Source organism: Lutra lutra, chromosome 9 (genome assembly GCF_902655055.1).
Source record: "Lutra lutra chromosome 9, mLutLut1.2, whole genome shotgun sequence".
Taxonomy (NCBI): domain Eukaryota; kingdom Metazoa; phylum Chordata; class Mammalia; order Carnivora; family Mustelidae; genus Lutra; species Lutra lutra.
In genome coordinates this window covers 115,692,954-115,717,663 of record NC_062286.1, presented here as the reverse complement: position 1 = coordinate 115,717,663, position 24,710 = coordinate 115,692,954, and the positions used below count along the sequence as shown (strand labels likewise).

The following is a 24,710-nucleotide window of genomic DNA, read 5'->3' as shown; positions in this document are numbered from 1 at the left end:
TGGACACACAGAGCAGAAGTGCTTGTTGCAAAGTTGTGCTACCCAAAAAGCAGACATAGCTTTCATACCATCCTGAGAAGAATTTCTGGGTTGTAGCATATTCTTATAAAAGAGGGCTACAGGGTCATGGAAAATTGACAAAATGGAGCTATGTACAGAAACATGAAAAATCCCACAAACTGTGTTGAGCATAAAAAAATGGAAGTTTCATATGTAATTGACTCTCTGTTTGACTTATTTCACTCAGCATAATCTCTTCCAGTCCTGTCCATGTTGCTACAAAAGTTGGGTATTCATCCTTTCTGATGGAGGCATAATACTCCATAGTGTATATGGACCACATCTTCCTTATCCATTCATCCTTTGAAGGGCATCTTGGTTCTTTCCACAGTTTGGCGACCGTGGCCATTGCTGTTAGAGTCAATTATCATATGGTTTCACTTATTTGTGGAGCATAACAAATAGCATGGAGGACAAGGGGAGATGGAGAGGAGAAGGGAGTTGAGGGAAATTGGAGGGGGAGGTGAACCGTGAGAGACTATGGACTCTAAAAAACAATCTGAGGGTTTTGAAGGGGCAGGGAGTGGGAGGTTGTGGGAAGCAGGTGGTGGGTATTGGAGAGGGGATGGATTGCATGGAGCACTGGGTATGGTGAAAAAACAATGAATACTGTTACACTGAAAAGAAATTTTAAAAAATATATATTAAAAAGAAAAAGAATGGAAGTTCCAGAATACTATATATATACAACAGCAATTATATAAAATTTAAAACATGCAAAGAAATACTACATATTGCTTAAGGACTTATAGTATGTTATAAAATTATGAAATATAATTTGAGAAAATAAACAGCAAATTTAGAAGGGTGTTTTTAAAAGAAACAAAGAATTGTAATGACAAAATTAATATTTTTCAAAACTTGAGTACATACTATGTGGCAGGCCCTCTCAAGAAGAGATTGATGGTGCAAATCAGGAAAAAGGCCCCTACTCACTACAGCCCAGCCCCTCTGTCCGAGTTACGAATTCTTTTTTTTTTTTTTGTAATTTAATTTTTTTATTTTTTCAGCATAACACTATTCATTATTTTTGCACCACACCCAGTGCTCCATGCAATCCATGCCCTCTACAATACCCACCACCTGGTGCCCCCAACCTCCCACCCCCCACCCCTTCAAAATTCTCAGATCGTTTTTCAGAGTCCATAGTCTCTCATGGTTCACCTCCCCTTCCAATTTCCCTCAACTCCCTTCTCCTCTCCATCTCCCCTTGTCCTCATGCTATTTGTTATGCTCCACAAATAAGTGAAACCATATGATAATTGACTCTCTCTGCTTGACTTATTTCACTCAGCATAATCTCTTCCAGTCCCGTCCATGTTGCTACAAAACTTGGGGATGCATCCTTTCTTTCTTTTTTTTTTTTTTTTTTTACAGCTTTAAAAACATATATTTTTATCCCCAGGGGTACAGGTCTGCGAATCGCCAGGTTTACACACTTCACAGCACTCACCATAGCACATACCCTCCCCAATATCCATAACCCCACCCCCTCTCCCAACCCCCTCCCCCCATCAACCCTCAGTTTGTTTTGTGAGATTAAGAGTCACTTATGGTTTGTCTCCCTCCCAATCCCATCTTGTTTCATTTACTCTTCTCCTACCCCCTCAACCCCCCATGTTGCATCTCCTCTCCCTCATATCAGGGAGATCATATGATAGTTGTCTTTCTCCGATTGACTTATTTCTCTAAGCATGATACCCTCTAGTTCCATCCACGTCGTCGCAAATGGCAAGATTTCATTTCTTTTGATGGCTGCATAGTATTCCATTGTGTATATATACCACATCTTCTTTATCCATTCGTCTGTTGATGGACATCTAGGTTCTTTCCATAGTTTGGCTATTCTAGACATTGCTGCTATAAACATTCGGGTGCACGTGCCCCTTCGGATCACTACGTTTGTATCTTTAGGGTAAATACCCAGCAGTGCAATTGCAGGGTCATAGGGTAGTTCTATTTTCAACATTTTGAGGAACCTCCATGCTGCTTTCCAGAGTGGTTGCACCAGCTTGCATTCCCACCAACAGTGTAGGAGGGTTCCCCTTTCTCCGCATCCTCGCCAGCATCTGTCATTTCCTGACTTGTTAATTTTAGCCATTCTGACTGGTGTGAGGTGATATCTCATGGTGGTTTTGATTTGTATTTCCCTGATGCCGAGTGATATGGAGCAGTTTTTCATGTGTCTGTTGGCCATCTGGATGTCTTCTTTGCAGAAATGTCTGTTCATGTCCTCTGCCCATTTCTTGATTGGATTATTTGTTCTTTGGGTGTTGAGTTTGCTAAGTTCTTTATAGATTTTGGACACTAGCCCTTTATCTGATACGTCATTTGCAAATATCTTCTCCCATTCTGTCAGTTGTCTTTTGGTTTTGTTCACTGTTTCCTTTGCTGTGCAAAAGCTTTTGATCTTGATAAAATCCCAAAAGTTCATTTTTGCCCTTGCTTCCCTTGCCTTTGGTGATGTTCCTAGGAAGATGTTGCTGCGGCTGACGTCGAAGAGGTTGCTGCCTGTGTTCTCCTCGAGGATTTTGATGGATTCCTTTCTCACATTGAGATCCTTCATCCATTTTGAGTCTATTTTCATGTGTGGTGTAAGGAAATGATCCAATTTCATTTTTCTGCATGTGGCTGTCCAATTTTCCCAACACCATTTATTGAAGAGGCTGTCTTTGTTCCATTGGACATTCTTTCCCGCTTTGTCGAAGATGAGTTGACCATAGAGTTGAGGGTCCATTTCTGGGCTCTCTATTCTGTTCCATTGATCTATGTGTCTGTTTTTGTGCCAGTACCATGCTGTCTTGATGATGACAGCTTTGTAATAGAGCTTGAAGTCCGGAATTGTGATGCCACCAACTTTGGCTTTCTTTTTCAATATTCCTTTGGCTATTCGAGGTCTTTTCTGGTTCCATATAAATTTTAGGATTATTTGTTCCATTTCTTTGAAAAAAATGGATGGTATTTTGATAGGAATTGCATTAAATGTGTAGATTGCTTTAGGTAGCATAGACATTTTCACAATATTTATTCTTCCAATCCAGGAGCATGGAACATTTTTCCATTTCTTTGTGTCTTCCTCAATTTCTTTCATGAGTACTTTATAGTTTTCTGAGTATAGATTCTTAGTCTCTTTGGTTAGGTTTATTCCTAGGTATCTGATAGTTTTGGGTGCAATTGTAAATGGGATGGACTCCTTAATTTCTCTTTCTTCTGTCTTGTTGTTGGTGTAGAGAAATGCAACTGATTTCTGTGCATTGATTTTATATCCTGACACTTTACTGAATTCCTGTACAAGTTCTAGCAGTTTTGGAGTGGAGTCTTTTGGGTTTTCCACATAGAGTATCATATCATCTGCGAAGAGTGATAGTTTGACTTCTTCTTTGCCGATTTGGATGCCTTTAATTTCCTTTTGTTGTCTGATTGCTGAGGCTAGGACTTCTAGTACTATGTTGAATAGCAGTGGTGATAACGGACATCCCTGCCGTGTTCCTGACCTTAGCGGAAAAGCTTTCAGTTTTTCTCCATTGAGAATGATATTTGCGGTGGGTTTTTCATAGATGGCTTTGATAATATTGAGGTATGTGCCGTCTATCCCTACACTTTGAAGAGTTTTGATCAGGAAGGGATGCTGTACTTTGTCAAATGCTTTTTCAGCATCTATGGAGAGTATCATATGGTTCTTGTTCTTTCTTTTATTAATGTGTTGTATCCCATTGATTGATTTGCGGATGTTGAACCAGCCTTGCAGCCCTGGAATAAATCCCACTTGGTCGTGGTGAATAATCCTTTTAATGTACTGTTGAATCCTATTGGCTAGTATTTTGGCGAGAATTTTTGCATCTGTGTTCATCAAGGATATTGGTCTGTAGTTCTCTTTTTTGTTGGGATCCTTGTCTGGTTTTGGGATCAAGGTGATGCTGGCCTCATAAAATTAGTTTGGAAGTTTTCCTTCTATTGCTATTTTTTGGAACAGTTTCAGGAGAATAGGAATTAGTTCTTCTTTAAATGTTTGGTAGAATTCCCCCGGGAAGCCGTCTGGCCCTGGGCTTTTGTTTGTTTGGAGATTTTTGATGACTGTTTCAATCTCCTTACTGGTTATGGGTCTGTTCAGGCTTTCTATTTCTTCCTGGTTCAGTTGTGGTAGTTTATATGTCTCTAGGAATGCATCCATTTCTTCCAGATTGTCAAATTTGTTGGCGTAGAGTTGCTCATAGTATGTTCTTATAATTGTCTGTATTTCTTTGGTGTTCGTTGTGATCTCTCCTCTTTCATTCATGATTTTATTGATTTGGGTCCTCTCTCTTTTCTTTTTGATAAGTCTGGCCAGGGGTTTATCAATCTTATTAATTCTTTCAAAGAACCAGCTCCTAGTTTCGTTGATTTGTTCTATTGTTTTTTTGGTTTCTATTTCATTGATTTCTGCTCTGATCTTTATGATTTCTCTTCTCCTGCTGGGTTTAGGGTTTCTTTCTTGTTCTTTCTCCAGCTCCTTTAGGTGTAGGGTTAGGTTGTGTACCTGAGACCTTTCTTGTTTCTTGAGAAAGGCTTGTACCGCTATATATTTTCCTCTCAGGACTGCCTTTGTTGTGTCCCACAGATTCTGAACTGTTGTGTTTTCATTATCATTTGTTTCCATAATTTTTTTCAATTCTTCTTTGATTTCCTGGTTGACCCATTCATTCTTTAGAAGGATGCTGTTTAGTCTCCATGTATTTGGGTTCTTTCCAAATTTCCTCTTGTGATTGAGTTCTAGCTTTAGAGCATTGTGGTCTGAAAATATGCAGGGAATGATCCCAATCTTTTGATACCGGTTGAGACTTGATTTAGAACCAAGAATGTGATCTATTCTGGAGAATGTTCCATGTGCACTAGAGAAGAATGTGTATTCTGTTGCTTTGGGATGAAATGTTCTGAATATATCTGTGATGTCCATCTGGTCCAGTGTGTCATTTAAGGCCTTGATTTCTTTGTTGATCTTTTGCTTGGATGATCTGTCCCTTTCAGTGAGGGGAGTGTTAAAATCCCCTACTATTATTGTATTCTTGTCGATGTGTTTCTTTGATTTTGTTATTAATTGGTTTATAGAGTTGGCTGCTCCCACGTTAGGGGCATAGATATTTAAAATTGTTAGATCTTCTTGTTGGACAGTTCCTTTGAGTATGATATAGTGTCCTTCCTCATCTCTTATTATAGTCTTTGGCTTAAAATCTAATTGATCTGATATAAGGATTGCCACTCCTGCTTTCTTCTGATGTCCATTAGCATGGTAAATTCTTTTCCACCCCCTCACTTTAAACCTGGAGGTGTCTTCGGGTTTAAGATGAGTTTCTTGTAGGCAACATATAGATGGTTTTTGTTTTTTTTATCCATTCTGATACCCTGTGTCTTTTGATTGGGGCATTTAGCCCATTAACATTCAGGGTAAGTATTGAGAGATATGAATTTAGTGCCATTGTATTGCTTGTAAGGTGACTGTTATTGTATATTGTCTCTGTTTCTTTCTGGTCTACTACTTTGAGGGTCTCTCTTTGCTTAGAGGACCCCTTTCAATATTTCCTGTAGAGCTGGTTTGGTATTTGCAAATTCTTTCAGTTTTTGTTTGTCCTGGAAGCTTTTAATCTCTCCGTCTATTTTCAATGATAGCCTAGCTGGATATAGTATTCTTGGCTGCATGTTTTTCTCATTTAGTACTCTGAATATATCATGCCAGCTCTTTCTGGCCTGCCAGGTCTCTGTGGATAAGTCTGCTGCCAATCTAATATTTTTACCATTGTACGTTACAGACTTCTTTTCCCGGGCTGCTTTCAGGATCTTTTCTTTGTCACTAAGACTTGTCAATTTTACTATTAGGTGACGGGGTGTAGACCTATTCTTATTGATTTTGAGGGGGGTTCTCTGAACCTCCTGGATTTTGATGCTTGTTCCCTTTGCCATATTGGGGAAATTCTCTCCAATAATTCTCTCCAATATACCTTCTGCTCCCCTCTCTGTTTCCTCTTCTTCTGGAATCCCAATTATTCTAATGTTGTTTCGTCTTATGGTGTCACTTATCTCTCGAATTCTCCCCTCGTGGTCCAGTAGCTGTTTGTCCCTCTTTTGCTCAGCTTCTTTATTCTCTGTCATTTGGTCTTCTATATCGCTAATTCTTTCTTCTGCCTCATTTATCCTAGCAGTGAGAGCCTCCATTTTTGATTGCACCTCATTAATAGCTTTTTTGATTTCAACTTGGTTAGATTTTAGTTCTTTTATTTCTCCAGAAAGGGCTTTTATATCTCCTGAGAGGGTTGCTTTAATATCTTCCATGCCTTTTTCAAGCCCGGCTAGAACCTTGAGAATCATCATTCTGAACTCTATATCTGACATATTACCAATGTCTGTATTGATTAGGTCCCTAGCCTTCGGTACTGCCTCTTGTTCTTTTTTTTGTTGTGAATTTTTCCGCCTTGTCATTTTGTCCAGATAAGAGTTTATGAAGGAGCAAGTAAAATACTAAAAGGGTGGCAACAACCCCAGGAAAATATGCTTTAGCCAAATCAGAAGAGATCCCGAATTGTGAGGGGGGAGAAAGGGGATAAAAAGGGGTTCAGAAAGAAAGAAAAAAAAAACTATTAAAAAAAAGAAAGCCGATAAAGAAAAAATATAAAAAGAGGAAAAAATATATATATATTAGATAAACTATTTAAAAAACGTTAAAAAAAGAAAACGGTAAAAGTTAAAAAAAATTTAGCAGAAGAAGAGAAAAAGAAAAAAAAAATTGAAACAGAAAAAAAAAAAATTAAATTAACTGCAAGGCTAAAAAATCATGGGGAGAAAGCCATGAGTTCCGTGCTTTGCTTTCTTCTCCTCTGGAATTCCGCCGTTCTCCTTGGTAGGTGAACTTGGTCCTGGCTGGGTTTCCCGTAGATCTTCTGGGGGAGGGGCCCGTTGTAGTGATTCTCAAGCGTCTTTGCCCCAGGCGGAGTTGCACCGCCCTTACCCAGGGCCGCGCTGAGTAATCCGCTCGGGTTCGCTTTCGGGAGCTTTTGTTCCCTGAGCGCTTTCCGTAGAGTCCCGGAGGACGGGAATAAAGATGGCGGCCTCCCGGTCTCCAGCCCGGAGGAGCCGAGAGCCCGGGGCCCCACTCCTCAGTGCGCCCTCAGAGAACAGCGCCAAATGACTCCCGTCACCCTGGCCTCCGGCCGCGCTCCGAGCTGACCGAGCCTGTGACCGGTTCAAGGCAACCCTGAGCTGAGAGTCACTCCTCGGCTCTGTCTCTGCAGCCGGCTTCCCCGTTCTAATACCGGTAAGCTCTGCGACACTGAGACACCCCCGATCCTTCTGCGACCCTGCGGGACCTGAGGCCGCGCTTACCCCGCCTGGGCTTCACCCCAGTTAAGCCTCTGGAGTGATGTCCCTCAGCGGAACAGACTTTTAAAAGTCCTGATTTTGCTCCGTTGCTCTGCTGCTCGCCGGGAGCCGGCCCCTCCCGCCGCGGTCTATCTTCCCGTCGCTTTGGATTCACTTCTCCGCCAGTCCTACCTTGCAGAAAGTGGTTGATTTTCTGTTTCTAGAATTGCTGTTCTTCTTCTCTTCAATCTCCCGTTGGATTTGTAGGTGTTTGCAATCTTTAGGTAAGCTATTTAGCTGATCTTCCGCTACCCGAAGTAGTCTCAGCCTGCTACTTCTCCGCCATCTTGACTCCTCCCCCCCTTTTTTTTTTAAAGATTTTATTTATTTATTTGACAGAGAGAGATCACAAGTAGATGGAGAGGAAGGCAGAGAGAGAGAGAGAGAGAAAGAAGCAGGCTTCCTGCTGAGCAGAGAGCCCGACGTGGGACTCGATCCCAGGACCCTGAGATCATGACCTGAGCCGAAGGCAGCGGCTTAACCCACTGAGCCACCCAGGCGCCCCCCGAGTTACGAATTCTAACACACCCATGATCATCTGTGCCTTCCAGTCCTTCATCACCTCCATTAGTAAAGTTTAGCATTACTTTTCTTACTTATTCTGAAAGTAAGTCCTATGAAACATGGCATATGAAACAGCATATGGGTCACTCTCTGGAGTTTGGAGCTGAAAGCTTTGACCTTCATCCCATCTTCACATCTTGGACCCCCACCCAGGATTCAAGGGGCATCACTGAAAAGACTTCAAACCCCAGGACACTGCAGGAATCATGAGAGCTGGAAGCCTCTGAGATATCCTACAGATATTTAGGGAAAACAAGACTGTTCTCAAACTTTCCTTGAGGCTGGATTCCCGCCTGGTATGTACTGTGTGAAATAGTGGATTCATCTTGGACTCCTCCGATCAGCCTATGATAGTGACCACGATCTCTCCTCTTATGGACAGAGGCCTGTCCCCAACTCGCCTGTTATAGCTCTGCCACCTGAAGATGTAGGTGACTGTAAAACTCATCACCAGCACCTTGAAGCCCAGAAGGAAAGCCACAAACATAAGGGCAGGCATCTCTGGACTTATCTATAGGCAGAAGGAGACAGCAAATGGGACTCTGTGACTTTAAAGACCTCGTGCCACTCAGTAGACAAGGGTGACCCAGTAGCTCAGAGCAGTAGACGGGAGCTTACCTGAGCTTCCAATGACCTGTGTATGTGGAGGGCTGCTGTGGACAGTAAGAGGTTGGCCTAGGTGGGAGGTTACGCCTCATGCTGCACCTTATAGGTGAGGATCCACTCGGACTCCTGCCCCAACACATTCACCAAATTCAAGCTTTCTAAAGTGTAAGTTCCATCGCTATTCTGCTTGGATGTGAGTTGCTTGGCTCCCTTGAACATAGGACACTTCTCGACCCAGGTGAGATGCACACTTTGTGGATAGAATCTCTGCACATGGTAAGTAATAGCCACCAAATCCAAGGGAAGTGAACACTGGGACACTGTCACTATAGGCAGAACTGACACATTCCAGAGAAAGCAGAGAATTTCTACAGGAAATCCACCATGAGTGCCGGGGGCCTCCTGGAAGATGGGCCATCTTCTCAGAATGAGGAAAATCTGGAAGATATTTAGATACTATAAAATATTATATATTTCAGTAGATTTTATACACATACATAGCATAGTACTGTCTAACACTAAACCAAGGGCAGGTAGATCTAGATTGTGGTCCTTGCAGTAACCACAGTCAAATGCATAGAATGGCAGGTAAGCCACTCATACTATATTTTTCAGCTTGAGGTAAATATGTAACTTTTCCATGGCCAGTTGGATGGCATGGAATGTGGCTGGACTTGAAGAGAACGTTACTGAGGAAGACTAGGTTTCCCAGCAGAACAGATGGACACACTGATCTCACTGGATTTAATGTAATTAATTCAGAGAGTGGCAAGGAGCAGAAAACACTGGTGGATCTCAGAGAATAAGAGAACACCAGAGCAGTGGGTAGACCAGGGTAGACCAGCCAAAGATTAAGTGCCAGGAGAGTGACTCTGCCCTTCCAGAACAGTTTTTCCAAACAAGACCTGGGAGTGGATGACACAAAAGACTCCTCCTTCTAGTCTCCTGGCTCCCCAGAAGCCATAGGAGGAAACCACACTTACTCATTGACTTTCTGTGTGAAGAACAGGTCCCTGACTGCACTGTGGGGGACCCTAGTGACTGGCCACCGGGCCTCAATCACATTACAGTTAGAAGTGGGTAAGTGGAATTGTGAAGGTTTGTAGAGGTTCTGTTGGCCTGTGGATCTCTTTGTTTTGATTCAGGAGATACTAGGCTTGGCTGCTAACTACACCCAAGTTGAGATTTCATCCAAATCCAGAAGCTAACTTGTGGGTACAAGGACTGTTGAGCGAAGGGTAGAGAGTCAGGGAAACAGGCTACAATAGACACAATGTGTATTCTTGAGGTCAGGTTTGTTTCTACACCTCATAAAGACCAGTCAGACTTCTAGGCTTGGTTCACCAACTTTTTGGACCATGCAATGCACACTTGTGGTTGCACTTTATCTACTGATTATCCTTTTATTTTTGAGTTTCTCTTGCCTGATGTTTAGGTTTTGGGGGTTGTGCCATCAAAGAAGAGCACGGTTTGTCAATATGACTTGATTCAATATGGGGCATAGGGTCCATGACTATTAGAAGGGCCAGCTACAGAATCCCAACCTACAAGGTGTTCATGGATTAAGGGGCATAGTATCCAGTGTATAGTGATGATTTGGTACATGTTTCAGGTTTTGAAAAATTTAGTTTTCCAAGCGGAGGAAATGGAGTTTCTGAGGCTGTACTCACTATTCACAGACACATAGGTGCCTGGATGAGGTCCATATGCTGTGTCAGGATGCCCATTTTCTTTTAAAGATTGATTGATTGATTGATTGATTGATTTTAGAGATGGAGAGAGAGAGCCTGACCTGGGGCTCATTCTCACAACCCTGAGATCATGAGCTAGGCAAAAACGAAGAGCTGGATGCTCAATTGACAGAGCCACCAGACACCCCCAGATGCCCTCTTGTTCAGGTCACACAGTAACAGGTGCCCACATCTTTGGGCTACATGTCAGTGATGCAGATGGAAGAGTGAGTTTGATTGACCTCTGTGTTTTCTACTTGGTTTATTCAGGGGCAGTGGTTTCCATTGAAACTGTAGGTTAGTTGCTGTTCTTGCCCATTTTCCCAGAACCAGAAGACAGGCCCTACTGGGGAGTGAGCAGACACATTGCAGCCCAGGGTCAAGGTCTTTCCAGTTCTGACTGAAACTGAACTCTCAGGCTGGGTCACCTGGAATTCTTGATCTGAAGTTCCTGGAAAGAAAATTGGCTTCATTCCTCATGTTCTTTGTCTTGGCCCAAGATGATATGAGGGTCTGGTTGTAGTTCAAGGTGGAGACTCATTACATACTCTTTTAGAAACATGTACTGACACAAATGATGGAAATTACAAATTGTGTTGGTATATGGGATAAGGGGAAAGGGGCCCAGGTACAGAAAGGGGGAGGGTACCTTCCTACTGTATTATGATAGAATGGCCTGGAGCACAGTCGGTGCTGTGTAAACAGGGGAACTTGCTGCATAATAAATTACCACAAACTTAAAAGTTCAAGAAAACATTTATTATTTCATAGTTTCTGTGTACCAGGAGTTCAGGCACAGCTCAGCTTAGCTGTCATACACAAGGGAAGATGATGTGAAGATAAGGGGGAATGCCATGTACAATTCAAGGATGGTCTGAAGCTACCAGAAGCTATAAGAGAGGCCTGGAACAGATTCCTGCTCACAATTTATAGCAGCTTTAGTTATAATTGCCAAGTTTGAAGGCATCCAAGATGACCTTCAGTAGGTGAATGGTTATATAAATTGTGGTACATCCTGACAGTGGAATATTATCCAGCACTAAAAGAAATGAGCTAGCAAGTCCTGAAAGGATATAGAAGAAACCTTAATGCTTAGTATTAATTGAAAGGAAAAGCCTGTTTGTTTTGTTGACTGTTTCCTTTACTGTGCAGAAGCTTTTGATTTTGATGAAGTCCCAAAAGTTCATTTTCACTTTTGTTTCTTTTGCCTTTGGAGACATATCTTGAAAGAAGTTGCTGTGGCTGATATCAAAGAGGTTACTGCCTATGTTCTCCTCTAGGATTCTGATGGATTCCTGTCTCACGTTGAGGTCTTTTATCCATTTTGAGTTTATTTTTGTGTATGGTGTCAGAGAATGGTTGAGTTTCATTCTTCTACATATAGCTGTCCAGTTTTCTGAGCACCATTTATTGAAGAGACTGTCTTTTATCCACTGGATATTTTTTCCTGTTTTGTCGAAGATTATTTGACCATAGAGTTGAGGGTCCATATCTGGGCTCTCTACTCTGTTCCACTGGTCTGTGTGTCTGTTTTTATGCCAGTACCATGCTGTCTTGGTGATCACAGCTTTGTAGTAAAACTTGAAATCAGGTAACGTGATGCCGCCAGTTTTATTTCTGTTTTTCAACATTTCCTTCGTGATTCGGGGTCTCTTCTGATTCCATACAAATTTTAGGATTATTTGCTCCACTCCTTGAAAAATACCGGTGAAATTTTTATAGGAATGGCATTAAACGTATAGATTGCTCTAGGCAGAATAGACATCTTAACAATGTTTATTCTTCTGATCCAAGAGCATGGAATGGTCTTCCATCTTTTTGTGTCTCCTTCAATTTCTTTCATGAGTGTTCTGTACTTCCTCGAGTACAGTTCCTTTACCTCTTTGGTTAGGTTGATTCCCAGGTATCTTATGTTCTTGGTGCTATAGTAAATGATTGCTATAGAATCGATTCTCTAATTTCCCTTTCTGTATTTTCATTGTTAGTGTATAAGAAAGCCACTGATTTCTGTACATTGACTTTGTATCCTGCCACATTGCTGAATTGTTGTATGAGTTCTAGTAGTTTGGAGGTCTTTTGGGTTTTCCATATAAAGAATCATGTCATCTGTGAAGAGAGAGAGTTTGACTTCTTCATTGCCAATTTGGATACCTTTTATTTCTCTTTGTTGTCTGATTGCTGTTGCTAGGACTTCTAATACTCTGTTGAACAAGAGTGGTGAGAGTGGGCATCCTTATCGTGTTCCTGAACTCAACGGGAAGGCTGCGAGCTTTTTCCCATTGAGGATGATATTTGCTGTGGGTCTTTCATAGATAGATTTTATGAAGTTCAGGAATGTTCCCTCTATCCCTACACTTTGAAGCGTTTTAATCAGGAACGGATGCTGGATTTTGTCAAATGCTTTTTCTGCATCAATTGAGAGGACCACGTGGTTCTTCTATCTTCTCTTATTAATTTGTTCTATCACATTGATTGATTTGCGAATGTTGAACCATCCTTGTAGCCCAGGAATGAATCCCACCTGGTCATGGTGGATAATCTTTTTAATGTGCTGTTGGATCCTGTTTGCTAGGATCTTGTTGAGAATCTTAGCATCCATATTCATCAGTGATATTGGTCTGAAATTCTCCTTTTTGGTAGGGTCTTTGCCTGGTTTGGGGATCAAGGTAATGCTGGCTTCATAAAAAGAGTCTGGAAATTAAAAAAGAAAACAAAGAAAGGAAAAGCCTGCATACAGCATGATTCCAACTATATGACATTCTGGTAAAAGCAAAACTGTGGTGAATGTAAATATATCAGTGATTGCCAGGGGTTAGGGTGGAAGGAGGTAAAAAGACAGAGCATAGAAGATTCTTAGGGCAATGAAACTACTGTATAAAATACAATAAAAGTTGATGTCAAACCCCTAGACTATGCAATACTAAGAGTAATCCACTATGTCAACTATGGATTTTGAATGCTAATGACATTTCAGTGTAGGTTCATAATTTTAAATAAATGTATCACTCTGGTGGAGGATATTGATAATGGCAGCAGGTGTGATGTGTGGGGTGAGAGTCCCATGGGAAATCTCTGCACCTTCTTCTCAATTCTATTGTGAATCTAAAACTGATTTAAGATATGAAGTCATGCTATGAAAAAAAAAGTAATCCAAATCAAAGATCATCTAGATTTTCTTCTATGATATCTACTAAGAATTTTATACTTTTGTGTTTTATGTATGAGTTTTTTTTAAGATTTTATTTATTTATTTGACAGAGAGAGATCACAAGTAGGCAGAGAGGCAGGAAGAGGGAGAGGGGGAAGCAGGCTCCCCACTGAGCAGAGAGCCCAAGGTGGGGCTAGATCCCAGGACCATGAGATCATGACACGAGTCACAGGCAGAGGTTTAATGCACTGAGCCACCCAGACGCCCCTATGTATGAGTAATTTTTATGAAGACTGTTAGGTCTGTATGTAGAAGCAATTTTTTTTTTTCATTTGGATGTCCCGATGTCTAATTGCTCCAGCACCATTTGCTGAAAAGACTGTCTTGGTCCTTCTCAGAGACCGGTTGGCTGTATTTATGTGGGTGTATTTCTGGACTTTCTATTCTTTTGCATTGATCTGTGTGTCAGTTCTTTCACCAATGCCACTGTTTCAATGACTGTAGCTTTCTTAGAAGTCTTATAGTCCAATGGTGTCAATCTTGAGTTGGCTATTCTAGGTTTTTGGAACAATGGCCTTGGGGAAGAGACTCCACAAGCACATTTGACTTTTTCAGCAAGTAGAGACAGAAATGCATAGTTCTCTGGAGAGCCTGCAGGGTTCAGCTTCCATCACTGACCCAGAGAGACCTCTAGTGACCACTTCTGGCCAATATTCCATGAGCACAAAAACTCTGCAAATTTTTAACAGCGGCCATCTTTGGATGGAAGCATCGCAGAATCTTGTCTTACTTTATAATTTCATGTTCTCCAACATTTGTTGTCCATTGAGAGGCAGCATCTGTGTGCTCATAATAAATTGTAAAGACAGGTTCTTTGTTCCTACTGGTTGAGGGATGATAATTCCGATGTGTGTGCTGTGCTCAGCCCTGTGACAATTAGCGGATGCCCATTCCCTGAACAAAAGTGTGTGGGACAGACACAGCCATTGGGAGTTTTTGTGAGCTGGGAACCCTTCCAATTTAGTTCTATAAATTCTGGGGAGGACAGAAAAATTCTCTCCCCAAGAACTTCTAGGTAAACAGGTGAAAAGAGCACAGTAAACAGGTATAGGGGTGTCCCCAGCACATACACCTGAGGACCCATTCCCCTGTAAATGCCAGCAGCAGTGTCAGAAGTAGGGATGGGGATCCAGACATGATGGCAGGGAAGTACAAGGAGGCACCATTTCAACCTGTACCCTAAAGTGAGCTGATTACCTACCAAAGAACTCTGATCACCCATGAAATCAGCCTGAGATCAGAATTACACACTTCTGGATCTCTATGGGGGCAGAAGGTGTCAGTGGGCAGGTAAAGCAGAGTGGGAACATCCGACTGGTATGGGAAGATGAACAAAAGGGGGAGGGAGCCACCAGAAGAGACCCATTGGAAAGTAATACCCCAATAAGAGAGTGCCCTGCAATTGGAGACCAGCATTAACTTGGAGTCTGGTTGAAAGCACTCAAAAAGAGCAAAGCATTGTGGGCAGAAATTGTGGGAATCGGGGCAATTAGGGACAGGGGCTTAAGTCCTTGCATCCAGGACAGCCACTTCTGACACTGAGCCAGAAAAAGTGTGGTGAAGAAGCACTCCCTGATATGAGGAAGTGGAGGAAGTGGAGATGCAACATGGGGGTTTGGGGGGGTAGGAAAAGAAGAAAAAATGAAAGAAGATGGGATCAGGAGGGAGACAAACCATAAAAGACTCAATCTCAAAAAACAGACTGAGGGTTGCTGGGGTGAGTTGGGACGGGAGACGGTGGTGGGGATATGGACAGGGACCATATCAGGGACCAAGACGTCTTGGTCCCTGAGCCGCCAGCGCACCTGAGAGTGTGTGGGTGGCAGCTCTGGTGAGGGTGAGGGAGCCTCACCAGCTGACAGAACCACAGCCTTTTGCACTCTCCAGCTGCTCACCTTGTGACCAGAGTCTGAATAGCCCCCCACAGCCCCTCTGAGAGAGGAGCTGCACAGACAGCCAGGGCTATCGTGGTTTTGGGTACAAGTGGGAGTTCCTGTGACCCCAGAGACCATGACTGGGAACGTGCTCTGCCAGTGGCCGAGGGGAAATTTATGTGCTCTGGAACACCCAGAGGGGAACAGACTGAGGCTTCTCTCTGAGAGGGAGGTCTGGAAGCAGCTTGCTTTCCTCTAAACCTCCAAAAACCATCAAAAGCTGCCAAGGGGAGAGAAAACAAATGAACAAACAAACAAAAAACCTCCAGAGAACATAAGCCCGAAAAACCGGTTTCCTCAGAGCCTACCCCCTTGATGGGGGCAGGAGGACTTAACTCAAGGGACATTGCCTGAAAACTCATGCAGCAGGCAGCAGGTCCCTTCCCCAGAAAGCCAACAACAACAACAACAACAACAAAAGACAAGAGGACAACCACCACTACTTCATAGATACAACTTTTATTTTTATTTTTTTTTCAGCATAACAGTATTCATTATTTTTGCACCACACCCAGTGCTCCATGCAATCCGTGCCCTCTACAATACCCACCACCTGGTGCCCCCAACCTCCCACCCCCCACCCCTTCAAAATTCTCAGATCGTTTTTCAGAGTCCATAGTCTCTCATGGTTCACCTCCCCTTCCAATTTCCCTCAACTCCTTTCCCCTCTCCATCTCCCCTTGTCCTCCATGCTATTTGTTATGCTCCACAAATAAGTGAAACCATATGAAAATTGACTCTCTCTGCTTGACTTATTTCACTCAGCATAATCTCTTCCAGTCCCGTCCATGTACAACTTTTATTTTTAATTCATTCCCACAATTCTGGTTCATTTTTTTTATATATAACTTTTTAAAAAATTTTTAACAAACATATAATGTGTTTTTATCCCCAGGGGTACAGGTCTGTGACTCGCCAGGTTTACACATTCCACAGCACTCACCATAGCACATACCCTACCCAATGTCCATATCCCCACCACCCTCTCCCATCCCCACTCACCCCAGCAAACCTCAGTCTGTTTTTTGAGATTGAGTCTTTTATGGTTTGTCTCCCTCCTGATCCCATCTTCTTTCATTTTTTTCTTCTTTTCCTGCCCCCCAAACCTCCCATGTTACATCTCCACTTCCTCATATCAGGGAGATCATATGGTAGTTGTCTTTCTCTGACTCACTTCGCTAAGCATAATAACCTCTAGTTCCATCTACATCATCACAAATAGCAAGATTTCATTTCTTTTGATGGCTGCATAGTATTCCATTGTGTATATATACCACATCTTCCTTATCCATTCATCTGTTGATGGACATCTAGGTTTTTTCCATAGTTTGGCTATTGTGGACCTTGCTGCTATAAACATTCGGGTGCACGTGCCCCTTTGGAGCACCACGTTTGTTTCTTTAGGATATATACCCAGTAGTGCAATGGCTGGGTCATAGGGTAGCTCTATTTTCAGTTTTTTGAGGAACCTCCACACTGTTTTCCAGAGTGGTTGCACCAGCTTGCATTCCCACCAGCAGTGTAGGAGGGTTCCCCTCTCTCCACATCCTTGCCAGCATCTGTCATTTCCTGACTTGTTAATTTTGGCCATTCTGACTGGTGTGAGGTGCTATCTTATTGTGGTTTTGATTTGTATTTCCCTGATGCCAGGAGATGTGGAGCATTTTTTCATGTGTCTGTTGGCCATCTGGATGTCTTCTTTGCAGAAATGTCTGTTTATGTCCTCTGCCCATTACTTGATTGGATTATTTGTTATTTGGGTGTTGACTTTGCTAAGCAATTTATAGATTTTGGATACTAGCCCTTTATCTGATATTTGGTTTGCAAATAGCTTCTCCATTCTGTCAGTTGTCTTTTGGTTTTGTGAACTGTTTCCTTTGCTGTGCAAAAGCTTTTGATCTTGATGAAATCCTAATAGTTCATTTTTGCCCTTCCTTCTGTTGCCTTTGGTGATGTTCCTAGGAAGAAGTTGCTGCGGCTGAGGTCAAAGAGGTTGCTGCCTGTGTTCTCCTCAAGGATTTTTATGGATTCCTTTCTCACGTTGAAGTCCTTCGTCCATTTTGAGTCTATTTTCATGTGTGGTGTAAGGAAGTGATCCAATTTCATTTTTCTGCATGTGGCTGTCCAATTTTCCCAACACCATTTGTTGAAGAGACTGTCTTTTTTCCATTGGACATTCTTTCCTGCTTTGTCAAAGATTAGTTGACCATAGAGTTGAGGGTCTATTTCTGGGCTCTCTATTCTGTTCCATTGATCTATGTGTCTGTTTTTGTGCCAGTACTATACTGTCCTGATGATGACAGCTTTGTAATAGAGCTTAAAGTCTAGAATTGCAATGCCACCAACTTTGTCTTTCTTTTTCAATATTCCTTTGGCTATTCGAGGTCTTTTCTGGTTCCATATAAATTTTAGGATTATTTGTTCCATTTCTTTGGAAAAAAATGGATGGGACTTTGGTAGGGATTGCATTAAATGTGTAGATTGCTTTAGGTAGCATAGACATTTTCACAATATTTGTTCTTCCAATCCATGAGCATGGAATATTTTTCCATTTCTTTGTGTCTTCTTCAATTTCTTTCATGAGTACTTTATAGTTTTCTGAGTATAGATTCTTTGCCTCTTTGGTTAGGTTTATTCCTAGGTATCTTATGATTTGGGGTGCAATTGTAAATGGGATTGACTCCTTAATTTCTCTTTCTTCTGTCTTGTTGTTGGTATAAAGAAATGCAACTGGTTTCTGTGCATTGACTTTATATCCTGACACTTTACTGAATTCCTGTACAAGTTCTAGCAGTTTTGGAGTGGAGTCTTTTGGGTTTTCCACATACAGTATCATATCATCTGCAAAGAGTGATAGTTTGACTTCTTTTTTACTGATTTGGATGCCTTTAATTTCTTTTTGTTGTCTGATTGCTGAGGCTAGGACTTCGAGTACTATGTTGAATAGCAGTGGTGATAATGGACATCCCTGCCGTGTTCCTGACCTTAGCGGAAAAGCTCTCAGTTTTTCTCCATTGAGAATGATATTTGCAGTGGGTTTTTCCTAGATGGCTTTGATGATATTGAGGTATGTATCCTCTATCCCTACACTTTGAAGAGTTTTAATCAGGAAGGGATGCTGCACTTTGTCAAATGCTTTTTCAGCATCTATTGAGAGTATCATATGATTCTTCTTCTTTCTTTTATTAATGTATTGTATCACATTGATTGGTTTGCGGATGTTGAACCAACCTTGCAGCCCTGGAATAAATCCCACTTGGTTGTGGTGAATAATCCTTTTAATGTACTGTTGGATCCTATTAGCTAGTATTTTGTGAGAATTTTCGCATCTGTGTTCATCAAGGATATTGGTCTGTAATTCCCTTTTTTGGTGGGATCCTTGTCTGTTTTGGGGATCAAGGTGATGCTGGCCTCATAAAATGAGTTTGGAAGTTTTCCTTCCATTTCTATTTTTTGGAACAGTTTCAGGAGAATAGGGATTAATTTTTCTTTTAATGTTTGGTAGAATTCCCCTGGGAAGCCGTCTGGCCCTGGGCTTTTGTTTGTTTGGAGATTTTTGATGACCGCTTCAATCTCCCTACTGGTTATGGGTCTGTTCAGGTTTTCTATTTCTTTCTGGTTCAGTTGTGGTAGTTTATATGTTTCTAGAAATATATCCATTTCTTCCAGATTGTCGAATTTGTTGGCATAGAGTTGCTCGTAGTATGTTCTTATGATTGTTTGTATTTCTTTGGTGTTGGTTGTGATCTCTCCTCTTTCATTCATGATTTTATTTATTTGGGTCCTTTCTCTTTTCTTTTTGATAAGTCTGGCCAGGGGTTTATCAATCTTATTAATTCTTTCAAAGAAACAGCTCCTAGTTTTGTTGATTTGTTCTATTGTATTTTTTAATTTCTTTTTCATTGATTTCTGCTCTGATATTTATGATTTCTCTTCTCCTGCTGGTTTTAGGCTTTCTTTATTGTTCTTTATCCAGCTCCTTTAAGTGTAGGGTTAGATTGTGTACTTGAGACCTTTCTTGTTTCTTGAGAAAGGCCTGTGCCACTATATATTTTCCTCTCAGGACTGCCTTTGATGTGTGCCACAGATTTTGAACCATTGTGTTTTCATTATCATTTCTTTCCATGAATTTTTACAATCCTTTTTTTAATTTCTTGGTTGACCCATTCATTTTTTAGAAGGATGCTGTTTAGTCTCCATGCATTTGGGTTCTTTCCAAATTTCCTCTTGTGATTGAGTTCTAGCTTCAGAGCATTGTAGTCTGAAAATATGCAAGGAATGATCCCAATCTTTTTTTTTTTTTATCATTTTAAGTTTATTTTCAGCATAACAGTATCTTTTGATACCGGTTGAGACCTGATTTATGACCCAGGATGTGGTCTATTCTGGAGAATGTTCCATGTGCACTAGAGAAGAATGTGTATTCTGTTGCCTTGGGATGGAATATTCTGAATATATCTGTGATGTCCGTCTGGTCCAGTGTGTCATTCAAGGCCTTTATTTCCTTGTTGATCTTTTGGTTGGATGATCTGTCCGATTCAGTGAGGGGAGTGTTAAAGTCCCCTACTGTTATAGTATTATCGTTGATGTGTTTCTTTGAATTTGTTATTAATTGGTTTATATAGTTGGCTGCTCCCATGTTAGGGGCATAGATATTTAAAATTGTTAGGTCTTCTTGTTGGACAGACCCTTTGAGTACGATATAGTGTCCTTCCTCATCTCTTATTATAGTCTTTGGCTTAAAATCTAATTGATCTGATATAAGGATTGCCACCCCAGCTTTCTTCTGATGTCCATTAGCATGGTACATTGTTTTCCACCCCCTCACTTTAAATCTGGGGGTGTCTTCAGGTGGGTTTCTTGCAGGCATCATATTGATGGATTTTGTTTTTTTTTTTAAAGATTTTATTTATTTATCCGACAGAGAGAGAGATCACAAGCAGGCAGAGAGGCAGGCAGAAAGAGGGGAGGAAGCAGGCTCCCTGCTGAGCAGAGAGCCCGACGCGGGGCTCGATCCCAGGACCCTGAGATCATGACCTGAGCCGAAGGCAGTGGCTTAACCCACTGAGCCACCCAGGTGCCCCTGGATTTTGTTTTTTTATCCAATCTGATACCCTGTGTCTTTTGATTGGGGCATTTAGCCCATTAACATTCAGGGTAACTATTTAGATATATGAATTTAGTGCCATTGTATTGTCTGTAAGGTGACTGTTACTGTATATTGTCTGTTCCTTTCTGATCTACTACTTTTAGAGTCTCTTGTTGCTTAGAGGACCCCTTTCAATATTTCCTGTAGAGCTGGTTTGGTGTTTGCAAATTCTTTCAGTTTTTGTTTGTCCTGGAAGCTTTTTATCTCTCCTTCTATTTTCAATGATAGCCTAGCTGGATATAGTATTCTTGGCTCCATGTTTTTCTCGTTTAGTGCTCTGAATATATCATGCCAGTTCTTTTTGGCCTTCCAGGTCTCTGTGGATAAGTCTGCTGCCAATCTAATGTTTTTACATTAGACTTGTATGTTACAGACTTCTTTTCCTGGGCTGCTTTCAGGATTTTCTCTTTGTCGCTAAGACTTGTGGATTTTACTATCAGGTGATGGGGTGTGGACTTATTTTTATTGATTTTGAGGGGCATTCTTTGGATCTCCTGGATTTTGATGTTTGTTCCCTTTGCCATATTAGGGAAATTCCCTACAATAATTCTCTCCAAGATACCTTCTGCTCCCCTCTCTCTTTCTTCTTCTTCTGGAATCCCAATTATTCTAATGTTGTGTCGTCTTATGTGCCACTTATCTCTCGAATTCTCTCCTCATGGTCCAGTATTTATTTGTCTCTCTTTTGCTCAGCTTCTTTATTCTCTGTCCTTTGGTCTTCTGTGTCACTAATTCTTTCTTCTGCCTCATTTATCTGAGCAGTAACAGCTTCCATTTTTTATTGCACCTCATTAATAGCTTTTTAAATTTCAATTTGGTTAGATTTTAGTTCCTTTATTTCTCCAGAAAGGGCTTTTATCTCTCCAGAGAGGGTTTCTCTAATATCTTCCATGCCTTTTTCGAGCCCGGCTAGAACCTTGAAAATAATTCTGAACTCTAGATCTGTCATATTGCCAATGCCCATATTGATTAGGTCCCTAGCCTTTGGTAGTGCCTCTTGTTCTTCTTTTTGTGGTGAGTTTTTCTGCCTTGTCATTTTGTCCAGATAAGAATATATAAAGGAGCAAGTAAATGTTAAAATGGTGACAAAGACCCCAGGGAAATGTGCTGTAACCAAATCAGAAGAGATCCCAAATTGTGGGAGGGAGAACGGGAATAAACAAGAAAAGAAAAAAAAAGAGAAAGAAAAGAAAAGAAAGGATAACAAATAAGGAAAAAATATTAAAAAAAGAAAATATATGCATATACAAAAAATATAGTTAGATACAATGTAGGATAAAATATAACTATAATAATGAAGGTTCAAAAAAAGATTACTATTATTAATTAATTTATTTATTTGGTAAGGTATTGTTAAGATAAACTAGTTTAAAAAAAATTAAAAGAGGAACGGGTAAAAGTTAAAAAAAAATTAGCAGAAGAAAAAAGAAAAAAAATATTAACTGCAAGACTAAAGAATCATGGGGAGAAAGCCATGAATTCCTTGCTTTGCTTTCTCCTCCTCTGGAATTCCACTGTTCTCCTTGGTAAGTGAAGTTGGTCTTGGCTGGGTTTCTTGTTGGTCTTCTGGGGGAGGGGCCTGTTGTAGTGATTCTCAAGTGTCTTTGCCTGAGGCAGAATTGCCCTGCCCTTACCAAGGGCCAGGCTAAGTAATCCGCTCGGGTTCGCTTTCAGGAGCTTTTGTTCCCTGGATACTTTGTGTAGAGTTCCGGAGGACTGGAATGAAAATTGGGGCCTCCCGATCTCCAGCCCAGAGGAGCCAAGAGCTCGGGGTCCCACTCCTCAGTGCACCTTCAGAGAAAAGCACCCATTTGCTCCTGTCTCCCTGGCCTCTGGTCGCATTTGGAGAAAATTGCCCAGTCGCTCATGCTTGGAGAAAAGTGCCCAGTTGCTTCCGTCTCTGTGGCCTCTGGCCGCACTCCGAGCTTACCCAGCCTGTGCCTGGTTCAAGGTAACCCCAAGCTGAGAGCTCACTCCTCAGCTTTGTCGCTGTAGCCGGCTTCCCTGCTCTAATACCTGTGAGCTCTGTGACACTCAGACACCCCCGGTCCTTCTGTGACCCCACAGGACCTGGGGTTACGCTGACCCCGCGTGGGCTTCACCTCGGTTTAGCCTGTGGAGCGATGTCCCTCAGTGGAGCAGACTTATAAAAGTATTGATTTTGTGCTCCGTTGTTCCACCACTTGCCAGGAGCTGGACCCTCCCTCTGCGGTCCCCTCTTCCCATCACTTCGGACTCACTTCTCCGCAGGTCCTACCTTTCAGAAAGTGATGGATTTTCTGTTTCTAGGATTGTTGCCCTTCTCTTCGATTTCCCATTGGATTTGTAAGTGTTCGCAATGTTTAGAGAAGCTATCTAGCTGATCTCCTGCTACCTGATGTCATCTCAGCCTGCTACCTCTCCGCCATCTTGATTCCTCTCCCTATATATAACTTTTAAACCTATTTGCTTTCACACTGAGATGTCCAGTACATCAAAATGCATAATAATCTTTTAACCTGAACTTTCTGATACACATACTTGTGTTTTTCTTTTGCTTTCCTATTTTTTAATTTTTTAAAATTTTTAAAATTTTATTTTAGTTTAGTTTAGTTTATTCTTTTTTTTTAAATATTCATATAGAGTTAAGCTTCCAGGTAATACCCTTTCCCCAATCAATGCTACCCTTATAGGTAAACCAGTTTTTAATCCCCCTTTATCTTAGGAAAGTTGAGTCCTTTAACAAAGATATCAAGATACATCCAGGAAGAATCGAAATAAACTTTCTCGACCACACTGAGAATTTACAACCACTCTCCCATCTTTTTCTTCCACCAGTGTTTCTGTGTATTTGCTTTTGTCCTGGTAGTATATAAATCTTATACTTGGGGTTCTTTTTGACGAGGTTCTCTTTTTTGTTTGTTTTTATATATTTATTTTTTTTCTCTTGTCATCTACTTTTGTCGGTCTCTTTGTTTGTCTGTTTTTGTTTGTTTACTTCATAAGTCTTACCTTGGGGCCCATTTGGGCTGGGCCTTCTTTTTATTTTATCTTTCATTCTTTTTTTTCCCTGTCTCTCTCTCTCTCCCTCTTTTTTTTCTTTTTTCTTTCTTTTGGAGGGGGACTCTTGATTCCTCAGAAGCGTTCCAGGATGCCCCTTGCCTGCACTATGGTCGATACATTCAGCTACACATCTGTTCAGCCATCTCTCACCAAAACGACTAGAAGGAGGAATGCCCAACAGAAGAAAAATTCAGAGACTGGGCATTCTGCAACAGAGCTAAAGGGTATGGACATAGACAATATGTCAGAAAGGGAATTCAGGCTAACAATTGTCCAGGCAACAGCTAGGTTGGAGAAAGCCATGGATGACAAAATGGATTGATTAGAGCAGAAGTGAAGGCCACCAGGGATGATGGTCACAATTATCTCAATGAGTTCAAATCTAATCTAAATTCTCTAAAAGCTAGGGTAACTGAGACAGAAGATAGAATTAGTGATCTGGGGATGCCTGGGTGGCTCAGTTGGTTAAGCTGCTGCCTTCGGCTCAGGTCATGATCCCAGAGTCCTGGGATCGAGTCCCACATCAGGCTCCTTGTTCTGTGGGGAGCCTGCTTCTCCCTCTGCCTCTGCCTGCCACTCTGTCTGCCTGTGCTCGCTCTCTCTCTCTCTCTGACAAATAAATAAATAAAATCTTTAAAAAAAAAAAAGAATTAGTGATCTGGAGGACAAACAGAGAAAAAGGATCAGGAGGAAGCCTGGAACAAACAGCTGAGAAGCCACAAAAACAGAATTAGGGAAATAAATGCCATCATGAAGCAATGTTAGAATTATTGGAATCCCAGGGCGCCTGGGTGGCTCAGTGGGTTAAGCCTCTGCCTTCAACTCAGGTCATGATCTCAGGGTCCTGGGATCAAGTCCCACATCGGACTCTCTGCTCAGCAGGGAGCCTGCTTCCTCCTCTCTCTCTCTCTCTGCTTGCCTCTCTGCCTACTTGTGACCTCTCTCTGTCAAATAAATAAAATCTTTAAAAAAAAAAAAGAATTATTGGAATCCCTAAGGGGGAGGAGAAAGAGAGAAGAATAGAAGATATA

General features: G+C 41.5%; 1 protein-coding gene across 2 annotated transcripts in view; it reads right to left on the bottom strand.

Annotated features, from left to right (window-relative positions):
• LOC125108183 (signal-regulatory protein beta-1-like) overlaps window positions 1-24,710 on the bottom strand; it is a 154,163-nt gene that overhangs the window by 107,977 nt on the left and 21,476 nt on the right. Inside the window, exon 6 of one of the 2 annotated variants that reach the window (XM_047743624.1) lies at window positions 10,781-10,797. The exons of the other annotated variant lie outside the window; for it this stretch is intronic. Within the exon in view, the coding sequence (XP_047599580.1) occupies window positions 10,796-10,797 (2 nt within the window). The 3' untranslated portion in view covers window positions 10,781-10,795. Of the gene's footprint in view, window positions 1-10,780; window positions 10,798-24,710 lie in introns of those variants that run through there. 2 annotated transcript variants of the gene reach the window in all.